Genomic DNA, 11,941 nt, shown 5'->3' with positions numbered 1-11,941 from the left:
CGTATTTCACTCCAGAAATGAACAAACATTCTGTTTTGTGTTGAACCACATCGTTGATTTAATATATAAAAACGTACATTTATCAATCACCAGTAATCACAATTTCATCATGAGAAACAAAGAAAGAGCCTAAAACGAAGAAACTAAAAACAGGACAAAATTAAAGACCTTCAATTGGGAAATAAGATTTTTATTCTACTTACAGCTTTTCCTCCGATTTCACAAATGAAAGATGTGTAACCAAGCACAGCAAACTGTACGCTGGGATGCCACATTTTATATACAAAAGCAACACTACACGATTCTTCTCAATCATGTGCTTACAGTTTAAATAACATAACTCAGGGTCGATGAAAATGACTAATGGTGAAGCCTGAAGAACATCTACACAGCAGCACACTTGGTTTGCAATGACATATGTGGTGACATGATGATATTTACCATCGTCAGTTAAATAATACACTTATGTATGATTAATGACGTAATTTCAGGCAGGTTACCTTTATGTCATATAAGTAAGGCTTACTGGTGACAAACCACCTAAGATGAAACACCATTCAACATGAATGATATCTGATTTCACATATGGTGGTACAAATGCCTTTAAAAAAAGATCGATGTGTTCAGGAATAGAAATAGTTTTGTTTATCGTCTCCATGATATTTCCTGCTACATAATCAAGAGTAAAGCACTTTGAATGATACACATTTTACAAGTCAGATACAAATTCACTTTAAATGGGACACACTGATTTTTGCCCTCATAATGACGCATTGTATTTGGGGCATCTGTGAGAAAAATAAGCCTGACAATAAGCTAAATTGACTTTTTATGCCTTTCCACCCGCATCCAAAAGGACAAGATTTCAAATATAACACAATCAAAAGACAAGTTTGCCTGTAGTCTGTGATTCAAGTACCTGCAGAGCCCTCGCGTTGAGGTTTTCAAGCGCAGATCCTTTTAAACAGCACTTTAATAAATAATATTGCAACTCTTTAAAGTTAACAAATGTGTAACGTTTCCTCATTGTCAGCCAAAGTGCAGTTACATCTATTTCAGTGTACACTTGATCAAATATATCAAGCCTGTTCCATAATGTAAAAAAAACAAAACAGTCACTTAAAACTCATATGTGTAATAAAAAAGAAAAAAAAAAAAAAAAAAAAAGTCATTCGAAACAAAACTGGCTAGATAAAGGACTAACTGACATATTAAGATCTGGCCAAGCATCTCATATTTCCTCATCTACCACAGTCATTTTTGATCAGGTTGTGCTATTTCCTGTGCAAAATGTAGCTCTTTCACCATAAGTGTCAGTACATCTATTGTTATTTACAAAGAAACAAAGGTTTTGTGTGTGTGTGTGTGTGTGTCTGAGTTAAACACTCGTAAAATAAAGAAGTGATGTGAAGTAAGGTGCACATGATGTGATAATGCAAATCGGTATTGTTTGGCACATTTTGGCAGGGGCTACATGGGTTTGTGCAACAATAGGTTATAATCAGCTGGCAATAAACAATTTTAAGCGTCCTACATGCCCTTTTTAATCATCTGTGTCCATGATTGAAACATTAATAACTGTACCAGAGCTGCAACTAACAATTATTTGCACTACAAATGAAGCTGCCAATGATCTGCTCAAATCATCATTTGTTTTGTCTATAAAATGCAAGAAAATTGTGAAAAATGCTTATCACAAGTCCCTGGAGTGCAATGAAAAACCAAGAGATTAGTTAACTATGGTATGTGACAGAAAAGCAAAAAAATCCTCACATGTAAAAGCTGGAAAGGACATTTTTGTTGGAAAAATTTATGTTTTTTTGGACAGCCGCTGAATTCTACAACAGCAATGACCCTCTGTGTTTATTCATTTTCACCAAAGTGACATCTGGTCTTTTTGTTTTCCACCAATAGCATGAAATCCTACACGGTCACTGTCAGGGCTGCGTTCCATAATGAAAAAATACAAAACAGACCACAGACTGCTTTTAACGCATTATACATCTAAACTACTTCCAACATCTTTTAACTTAGCAAAAATCAGTGATACTCTCACATACAAATATACACTTCGTGGTAATATAGTGCAATAACACCGGTGTGAGCAATAACCACACTGGATAGTGTTAATGAGTGTCTCTGCATTTCTCCTCCTCCTCTTCTGGTTTTTACATGCCTTGCAGCCATCACAGACTGGCTCTGTGCCAAACATTATGCTTATGTAATCAAGTGCGCCCTCTGCCTTCACTCTGGCTGGCATGCTGTGGCACCTCCATGTGGTACCAAGGTCAGCTAAGGTGAGTCAGTTGTAGTAATGGTGCTGCTTGAGGACACTGAGCTGTCTTGCGTAGCTGGGCTGCCACAAGGGGAGGGCAGAGAAATCTCAGGCTGCTTCCGATTCTCACTTTCTCTCGTGCTACATAAACATGACGGCCTGCTTAAAGTGCGAGTGCTGTCTGTGAACTCGTGTCCAGCTGTACAGCTGCCCAAAGCTGGTCCGACTGTTTCTTCCACTCGAGTTTTCTGTTTCTTAGGTGATCCAGGTAGACGCGTGGAAGCAGTGTCGAGTGAAGTCGCAGCCTCGCAGCTCCCGTGTTTTCCATGCTGATGTTGCTTATGGCTGCCTTGGACTTTGCCAGAGTGGTCAGGGTCGGACCAGCTCATTTTTCTCTTCTGGAATGGCAAAGCGAAACCAAAAATAACAACCATGACAAACCAAGGTCTTAAAGGAGAACTACCGTTAATGTCTTTAACCCTCTCATAAACATGCTTTATATAGCTCCCCTAAATCTTAAATGCAATACTGTTTTTGCTTTCTCATTTCATCTTGTTGGGCCTTCTTTCACCTAATTGTATTAATATATTTCACATGGATGCTTGGTCGTTTTACAAATATATGTATTGTTATGTGAACCTCCCTGCCTCATGAGGCCTGTGGTTTGATTAAGGCACACTTGCCAAGGCATTGTCACATGTTAACAAAGGGAACATCCAGTATGACACTCACCTTAACTGGCATGTGGAGCTGATTTTGGCGCCAGTGTTGTTGGAGTCTGGGAGTGGTGGTCTGGTTTGGTGTATCTGTGGACTGAAATGCCACCTGAGGAAACCAAATTTTGAGCATCATCTCTATCTGCAGCAGGTTTTGGAGGTATTTCTCACTGCAGAAAAAGAAGGAACAAGCATAAATGACAATGCTGGGCGGTGCCCTCCGTGTTTTCATTCTGCAGCCGCACATGCCGCTGCTAAAGTTTCACACGGGCATTAATATCCTCCGCCCTCATGTTTCACAGAGGGCAGTGCTTAGCCCCCACACACACACACACACACACACACACACACACACACACACACACACACACACACACAGAGTGGAGCAGGGGAGAGACAGGTGAAGATAACGTTGTCAGTACTGGTTACATACAGGCTCTGCAGAGAATACCACGTGCTGACTGATTTGTGATTGCCGGAAGTGATGAAATGTCGTCCTGGTGTGTTTTATGTGGAGTGGGCAGTGCGCCAGACTCTACAAAAATAGCCTGTTAATTATACTATGAGAATTGGCTCATATGGTACCTCAGGAGGCAATCTGGCCTTGTGTGCTCCGAGTCATCTGGCATGCGGTTAACACACCAGTTGTAATTTTGTTTTGAATCTCAACTCCTGACATGTGCTCCTGGTGCTCCTCACCACTGGTTTGAAAGAAGGAATTAATGGGAGTAACAGGCGAACAAATTTTAAAAGTGACGTATTCTCTTTTTAAATAAGTGCTGAGTGGTGGATCTGATTTATGCCTTTTTGAAGAGTGGGTCATGTGGATTCTGAAAAGTGACTGATAAATGTTCTCCTGCCAGTCTACAAAGAAACTATAAAGTCTTTAATTTGAGAAGAGAATTTGGTCGACCTTGGTGAGACACCGCTGGGTACAGGTGACAATGACAATATCCTACTCGTGATGTTCTTACCCCATCTCAGGTCTCTGTATTATTCCAAGAATCCTCTGCAGTCTGTCTATGGCAACACTTTGCTGGAAACTGGATAAACCTGTCCCAAACAAAATATACCAAACAGCTGTCAAGCCAAAGTGGGACTTAGGGTTTTCATTACAGGATGAGCTAGATGCACTAAAACTTGAGAAGAGATGTTTGACATTGCTCAACCACATACCTTTGACAAATCGCCCAGTCTTTAGTCCATGCAGAAGCTCAAGCAAAGGCCGGGTAAACCTGCGCAAATCTGCACACTGAGGAATTAAGGAGAAAGGGCAGTTTTACTGCTATGACCGATCTGATATCTGGCTGACAAAAAAACTTAAAAAAAGACCTTAACGCTGCTCACTTTCTGAGCGAAGACCAAGTCCCCTGGTGTTGCTGAAGATGAGCCCAGCGTGGCAGCTCCAGGAGAAGAGGCTGACCCAGGATGCTTAGTTTCGTCCGGGCAGTGCTCAGGCTGGTCGCTCTTGGACCTCGAGTGCGGCTGATCAGAGTGAGCTGCGAATCCGAGGTAATTTCGAGAAAGTGTGATTCCTTGACCAACTGAGAGGGACTTTGTTATTCCGCTGTCCCCCTCTCCCTCCGAGAAGACATCTGCCTCATCCTCAGTCTGCTCACTCTCGCTGAGGAGAAAGCTCGAGGTGGAGGGTAGCGAGTCGTAAGATGGCCATTTGGAAGAAGTGCCCAATGAATTCATCTGCGGAGACGAGGAGATAATGTCCAAACAGAACTTCAGAGAGTGCAAAATCAAACAGACAGGGTTGCAGGATGCAAATCAAAAGAACGTAGCACATAATCAGTACAATACACACTAAAGGAGATCGCTTTGGGTCTGCCAGTTGTACAAATCAAAGCATTTATATGAAATATCCATCCCCAGTATGACTCCTCTGTAAAACATTTAGTAAAATGTGATACTGGCTAAATGACATCATGATGTCATAATATCTTCTAGTGTTGTAGATGTTTACAATCTTACCTTCAACAGACCAAGAAAATCCAAGCTATAACACTTTCAAATTATTTTTCTCATACAGCATCACAATGTCGACACTGCATCAGTATCAGTCAACCCATATTACAGCAAAAAAAAAAAGTGTGTAGAAAAGCTGAAGATATTCAAATAACAACCCCAACATTTAGCAAAAGCAGCCAAAGACAATCAAGTCAGCATCATGCAGTTCGTGTACTTGCTGTCAAGCCATGTGAGTGAGGATTTCACCAAGTCTCAGCAAGTATATCATAATCAAGATGAGGACAAGGCAAAGGATCAACACTGATATTATCACATGCACTCAAAGGACCTGCTCCTGTGCAAATCAACTCCTGCAGACCCAGAGTGGTACACCCTGTGCTCAGTGGAAAATAGTTAGGTCATCTGGGGACATGTGTACATCCACTGTTGACAGTGATCACCTCGTCTAACCTCAACATCATAACAAACCTTTGACCTGCTTTATGATTTCACCTTAACATTGGGAGGATTTCTACAGCCAGGCTGTATTGTATAAACAAGTGAGGATACTTCAAAGTTGCCACTTAGCTCAAAACCTTCGTGAAACATAAAAAACACAGTACGTGCAGTCCTGTCATGACGCCTGACGGCAGCTGGTCAGAAAAGTAACATGAAAGTTATGACGAAAAGTGGCTAGTTAATCTAGTTAAGGTAAAGCAAGTAGTAAGTCCGGTCTGAAAAACAACAAAAAATAACAGAAAAAGGAGGGCAGAGCTCTTACCTCCGAGATGGAGCAGAAATGGATTCACAAAGACGGTGAAACAAACAAGCGACGCGTGAGAAGGCACGTTGCGCTTCTTGAACACGTTGAACTATTTCTGCTCTTTCACAAGTAAAACCGAGCTAACGGCTACCTTCTTGGGTACAGATGTGTACTAACAGCGGCTTCGTCTGTTATCAACTCCCTCGATGCTGCATCAAGCCTTGGTCGTCTCTCGTTTACTTACTCGGACGACCAACCAGTTCAAAAAGTACCCACAGGGCGCAACGGACGCTACACGTGCTGAACGGCCACGGCGCCGCGATTGGCTGAGAGAAGTTGGATCGCATCTCATTGGCTCAGAGGCTTGGCCAATCGGCAGCGTCCACAGCGCCGGTTGGCCGGTAAATGCGTAGATCCCACCTCACCTGCAACGGCCGCACGTGCGCGTGGTGTGGCTGGAGAAGAAGAAGAACAGCACGCGGCAGCCGTCGTGCAAGAAATGCTGGCACTTTAATGAGGTTACAATTATTGGCTTGTTTTTATGGACACTATACTTTTGAGGAAAACAACTGTAATCAAAGCGCAAAATGCTGGTATTTGTGATCTAGATCCCCTGCTTTTCATTTTTTTTATTTGTGTTTATCTTTATGCAAACTTGTTCTCTGTTGGAAGACGCAGTGTAGACATATGAGCATACAGAGACAATATAAGCCCATAGCCATAGACTGAACACTGTGCATAAAAGATAAATGGGGACCACAATTAGGCTTGAGACAATGTCCAACACAGTGGTGGAGCCAAAAATATCAATCATACTTAAAGATACTCCACTACCTGGTCATGTATGACAAGCTACTTCAATATATGACCATCCTCCTACTCCACATTCTCCCAGATGACCATAAAATTCATGGAATTTTAAAATAGTGCTGGGTTTAGATACAATGTACAGCAGAAAATGCATTAAAAATCTTTTTTCTTTCTTTCTTCTTTTTCTTTCTTTAAATAATGCATGGCTATACTTGTAAGGAGCAGCCAAATTTGACTTTGGGTTTTTTAATTTTCTGCTTTAGAGGTTCCACTTTCTTCATTGTTCATGATGAAGTGAAAACAAATAATCCAGACAAGATTATGAGATACAGCATCATAGGCGTATTAGAGCCGGAGACAGAAAGCTTGGGACACTCTTACATACACTAGTTACATAATGAGATTGCTATATGCTGAGCAGTCAATAACTGCGTTGTGTGCACAAATAGGATGCTGTTACCTGCAGGAGGATGTATCTGGCAACTGATTGTCTAAAAAGGCTGCATATAACCAAAAACCAGATGTTTATGGTGATAACAATGAGAATTATGAGACCAGTTTGCAAATTTGATGCTGCCACCATTCTGGGTGTGGAGGAGAGACGCAGTCTTAGTCTGACTCTCAGCCAGGCGGTCAAACATCTCTGGACACTGGTATGAAACTTAATTATAGTCTGAACAATAGTGATGAATTGCCCTTGTCGTTTCCATTATCACAAAACAACTTCAAGTTGGACAGAGCTCCCAAGGCCATTGAATTTCCAAGCGTCCCCCTGTAAATCGGAAGATCAGTAATGTTCTTTTTATGGAAGATTGTTTGTGTCATTCTTGCCCTGGGGCTCCTTGGTGTCTTTTGAAAGCAGGCTTGGTGCCTGCTCCTGAGGTTTGCATAGCAACATTTAGTTCCAGATTTTTGGATTGCAACAGAGATACTGTCACCAAGCAAACAGCATGTTTAGTACTATCAAGCTGATAGAGAGAACACGCAAACAATCACAGCCAATACCAAAAGCTCTCTGTACACAGAACTGTGAACAGTGAAAGAGCTGAAGGCTGGTTTACCATTTCAAAGGTGCGGATGCTCAGCCTGCATGTGTCATCTGCTGGTCGCAGTGGGAATGTGTTTGCTTTATATTTCTGCAGATAATATTTGTAAGAAAATAAACAGGGTTCTAAGCTGAGAACTACTGTCCGTGGTTCTAACCAGGTGTGGCCAGTTTGATGTGACAGGTGGCCCAAAAATGTAGTATCTAAGTGGTGACACGTTTGCAATTCTGCCCGCCCTGTGGTTGATATTTGTCGGTGATAAGCAAGCGTCAGGGTGTGTGTGTTTAAGGTGGATGCTGGGAAGGGGCCAACAAACACATTTGCACATTTCACAGTCATATTACCGCACACTGACAGCACAACCTGTGTATCCTGTGTATGTTACATTGACCCCGTGTCCCCTTTGCTGATAAAGACATACCGGACGACTGCAAACGACACTAATATTAGCAACCTGCTCAGTTCAAAAGAGCATATTTTTCATCTATGTAGCAGATTTTTCTGTTTAATTTTCCCATATTTTAAGATATTTACCTCCGCCACTGCAATACAGTGGAGGTGAGAGAGAATCCATCAGTGGTGCCCTTTTTGACATGTGCTCGATTGAAAACAGCACAAAGGAAATGTATTTAATCTTCTACCTCATCAACTTTTTGTAAATATATTCTTTTTCTGAATTAGATGCAGCAGCACGTTTCCAAAAGTCAGGGCAGGAGCAACAGCCGATTGGGAAAGTCGAGGAACGCTCCAAAAACACCTGCTCGGAACATTCCACTCAGGAACATGTTGTGAAACTGTGGTCAGTAAATGCAGTTTGTTGGCAAATGACTGCATTCTGTTTTTATTTACTCTTAACACAGCGTGCCAGCTTTCTTTGGAATCAAGGTTGCAGTTTCATTGATAACTGCTCACAGTCCATTATATTTGGGGTAAAGTTGAATCTGAGAAAACCAAACAGTAAAGCTAGACACCACAAGAGATAAGTTGTTAGTAGTTAGTAGTTGTACCTCTTAGAAGAGGTACCAGAGACAGCAGTCAATCTGTTCTGGTGTAAAGAATAGGTAATCTATCACACTGCCACCCGCTCATAGACCGAAGCCACAGGACAGGGCATCAACATGACCTGCTAACCTCTCAAACAAGTGAGCCTGGTGTGACTGTTTAACTTTCCCTGTGTGAGGGGAGCGAGAGCAAGAGCTCGCTTTAAAGCCCCCTGTTGTGAAAGCACAGGCTCTGGACAGATGTGCGCAGCTGATGGATCTCGCTTACAGCAGTTTGCACAAGGTGGCCGACAACATCAGTGGATATTAACGCCACACTGTGCAGCTGTGACCTTGAATTAATTAACAGTGACTGCATTGTTTGAATTTCCTCACATCCAAGTACTTCTGAAGCTTCTCTGTGTTCAAATTGACCTTCATGTCGTACATACACTGTACACATCTGTGTTTACAGTAGAAACCAGTTTGTCTTTGCTGTTCCAACACAAGTGTGGTAAATACTTTTTCACAAGCTCAAGATTTTCAGCAACTGTCTCACATTTAATAGTAAGATTGTGTGGGAAGATGAACAATGAATGCACGTCCACAAACGTTTTCTTTTTACTGTTAAGCAATGTGACAACATGAAAGCCTTTTTGTCCTCAGTATTTCCCAAGTCCATTTAGATGTGACAGTGACATTTCGCTGATCTTGATTGCTTCTTCCACTTTGCTGGCCCTATCTCAACCAGTCCACCGATAACGTCCCATTTCATCACACTCCATCTCACTAGCAGCCGAGCCAGGGATCCTCTCTGCTTGTCCTGGAGATGAAGGCAATTTTTCGGCCCATTTCCATGTGGTAGATCCGACGGCATTTCTCAAAGTTCTTCCGCTGTCGCTCTCGGCAGGGCTTCTCGAAGTAGCGCTTGTTCTTCACTGTTTCAATAATCCCATCCTGAGTCAGGATCCTGGAGCATGAGGAGAAAACATGTGAATGACTGGGATTTGGGTTGCATTCAAGATACTCTGTTCAACAGGTAAATGGAAATAGAAATACAGGTGACACTGGCACAGCAGCTCTTCTCAATTTCTGAGTTCTTGAGAGGGTAAATCATTTCTATAGTTAAACATCAATGGCATTTTCCTGCTTTGGTTAGCAGTTGTAAAATGTACCAAACTCCAGCCAGGATAGCCCGACATAACAACCAAAGGAGTTTTTTTGCAAAGCACTGATAAAATTATATTAACGTTGCATATTTTTCTGTCCAATCAGCAAGAAATGTTTACAGTCACACATCCACTTACAACCCTAAACAAAAGCTAACAGTGGTGCAGCAGAACACATTTGTAATGTACGTGCTTCATAAAACATGAGAGACATACATTTATTTGTACAATTGAAAAAGTTAAGACCCCTGAGTGGATTTATGGATATGAAGGTTTATACATTGTCTTTACAACACATTATAATAAAAGCTGAGAAAGCACCAAGACCACTTACACTGACCAAAGCTTTACAATCCTCTGATTACATTTTCATTGCAATCCTAAACTGTCAAACTGTACCTGGGTGTGGGGCTTGGGTTAAGACACAAGTTGTGACAGACAAACACTGAATGCGGTACATCTGCCAGATTTGGTTTCCATTGTAAAAACTGCAGTGGGTCACAAAAATATCGCAAAAAATTCCTGGTTCTGCACAGCAAAAACCAATTATTCTGTCCTGACTCATGAAATCTCTTTCTCTTGTTTTTAAGATGCTTTAGAAACAACCATAACTTCCCAATCACACTTTGACTAGCTATGACTTTTCTGCCACAGGCCTGAAACTATTGTGCTTTGCCTCACACATACGCACGGCTGTAGTTAGCGTTAAAGTTATTTTATCTATTTTAGCATTGTACGTGTCTAACTAAACCATCAAAACATCAAAAACAACCTTAGCTCCTATGTGACACCACCGCGCAGCCGCAGCTATGTGACATTGAGCAGGAGGCTAATGCTAACTAAGCTAATGCTAACTAAGCTAACGTTAGCTTAACATTCTTCGGATTATAGCAGGCTTCATCTCGCAGTGTATCTTAAATTCATGAGTTTGACCTGTTTAAAGTCCTGTACGCCGCATCAACGTTGCCGTCACGAACCATCACTGTCCGCGCAATGAAACGAAGGTGCCTCGACATGATGAGACCGGTGTTTGCTCTACCACCGACCGGGTGGAAACACCTAACGATAAGAAGTTCCGGTGACAGAAAACCTACAAATAAACGCTAGGTGACGCTTGACTCAACTATACCTGTTAATAACTTTCTCATTTGTTGGAGTTGACTCAAAATTGCATTTTTTGGAGAGATTTCTTCAAATATGTTTGTTGTAACATCTGTGTTAATTTCTCTGAATTCTAATTAAAGAAGTGGTGTTTGGTTTGATGATCTCTCAACTTACATAAAAAGTGACATCAACATTTTTATCTTGGCAAAATTCAAAGTAGGCCATCATAAAAACCAACCATATGACAGAGGATGTATGTTTAAAATGTCCCCTAAATGAATGAATGTATATTAATAAACAACAACAATGAAAACATCCATGTCTCCACAGTACAGGGAACCAAACATCAGTTCTTATAGTTTATATGAAGGGAGACAGCTTTCAGTGCAATCACAGATTTATGAAACAGGGACGGTGGTGTCCAGTGTTATTCTTTCATCAAGGCTATTCTCCTCTTCCTCTCATCCCTGAGCTGCTGTTGTCCTCAGCATATCTCAGTCTGAGGTCAGCCAGCGGTGAAGGCTGGCCTGGGTGGTTAAGTCGCATTTGCATTCAAAAGTGCTTTTATATTTCCTTTCTCTGTCTAAAATACCTGCTGAGGCTAATTCCCATGTTGCTGTAACTTTATAGGGTACAGTAGCTGCATGGAGCCACAGGGAGGAATGCTGAGACGACCGGCACAGATAACATCATGACTCCTTTTGTTGTGTGGATGCACTGCATCATGTTTCCAGAGGTCTCCCTTCTGATCCAGCCCTGATGAAATATTTTTGGCAATGTGTTTGTGTGTGTGTGTGTGTGTGTGTGTGTGTGTGTGAGTGTGTGTGTGTGTGTGAGAGAGAGAGAGAGAGAGAGAGAGAGAGAGAGAGAGAGAGAACAGAAAGAGAGTATATAACCTAAAGAAAGTTAAGTTTTCACTGAGTTTTATTCAACTTAAGGAGCTTTTATCAAATCAAATCTCCCTGATTGTGGACAAAAAAAAATATCTCCTTTTATGGTATCTTCTTCATTTCTGATTTCTAACCTCTATCATCGAATTAATTGTATTTTATTGAATACTGCTTTCATAGTTTCACTATTAGATTACTTCCTATAAGGTCTTCAACCTTTACTGAAAGTCTA

At 41.5% G+C, this 11,941-nt stretch overlaps 2 protein-coding genes across 2 annotated transcripts; both read right to left on the bottom strand.

Moving 5' to 3' along the window:
- Positions 1–37: 37 nt before the first annotated feature.
- On the bottom strand, positions 38–5,948 carry ciarta (circadian associated repressor of transcription a). Its single transcript, XM_076755046.1, has 6 exons — positions 5,729–5,948; positions 4,339–4,689; positions 4,168–4,243; positions 3,966–4,044; positions 3,008–3,161; positions 38–2,673 (listed from the first exon to the last, which is right to left on the bottom strand). Exons 2-6 carry the CDS (start codon positions 4,687–4,689, stop codon positions 2,293–2,295), a joined length of 1,041 nt encoding a protein of 346 aa, XP_076611161.1. The 5' UTR covers positions 5,729–5,948; the 3' UTR covers positions 38–2,292.
- Positions 5,949–9,149: 3,201 nt separating this feature from the next.
- On the bottom strand, positions 9,150–10,749 carry mrps21 (mitochondrial ribosomal protein S21). Its single transcript, XM_076755346.1, has 2 exons — positions 10,649–10,749; positions 9,150–9,516 (listed from the first exon to the last, which is right to left on the bottom strand). The coding sequence occupies exons 1-2, from the start codon at positions 10,729–10,731 to the stop codon at positions 9,336–9,338; spliced, it is 264 nt and encodes an 87-aa protein (XP_076611461.1). The 5' UTR covers positions 10,732–10,749; the 3' UTR covers positions 9,150–9,335.
- Positions 10,750–11,941: the final 1,192 nt, after the last annotated feature.

Source organism: Chaetodon auriga, chromosome 17, assembly GCF_051107435.1.
Source record: "Chaetodon auriga isolate fChaAug3 chromosome 17, fChaAug3.hap1, whole genome shotgun sequence".
Taxonomy (NCBI): domain Eukaryota; kingdom Metazoa; phylum Chordata; class Actinopteri; order Chaetodontiformes; family Chaetodontidae; genus Chaetodon; species Chaetodon auriga.
The sequence above is the reverse complement of the archived record's forward strand: the minus strand, read 5'-3'. Positions and strand labels throughout refer to the sequence as shown.

Bases quoted from the DNA above. Each gene is read 5' to 3' on its own strand.
- ciarta (XM_076755046.1), bottom strand. From the start codon at position 4,689: ATGAATTCATTGGGCACTTCTTCCAAATGGCCATCTTACGACTCGCTA. The intron at 4,244-4,338 runs GTGAGCAGCGTT...TTAATTCCTCAG, and splicing joins ACTTGGTCTTCGCTCAGAAA to TGTGCAGATTTGCGCAGGTT. The intron at 2,674-3,007 runs GTGAGTGTCATA...TTGCCATTCCAG, and splicing joins AGCTCCACATGCCAGTTAAG to AAGAGAAAAATGAGCTGGTC.
- mrps21 (XM_076755346.1), bottom strand. From the start codon at position 10,731: ATGTCGAGGCACCTTCGTTTCATTGCGCGGACAGTGATGGTTCGTGAC. The intron at 9,517-10,648 runs GTCAAACTCATG...CTCATGCTCCAG, and splicing joins GCGTACAGGACTTTAAACAG to GATCCTGACTCAGGATGGGA.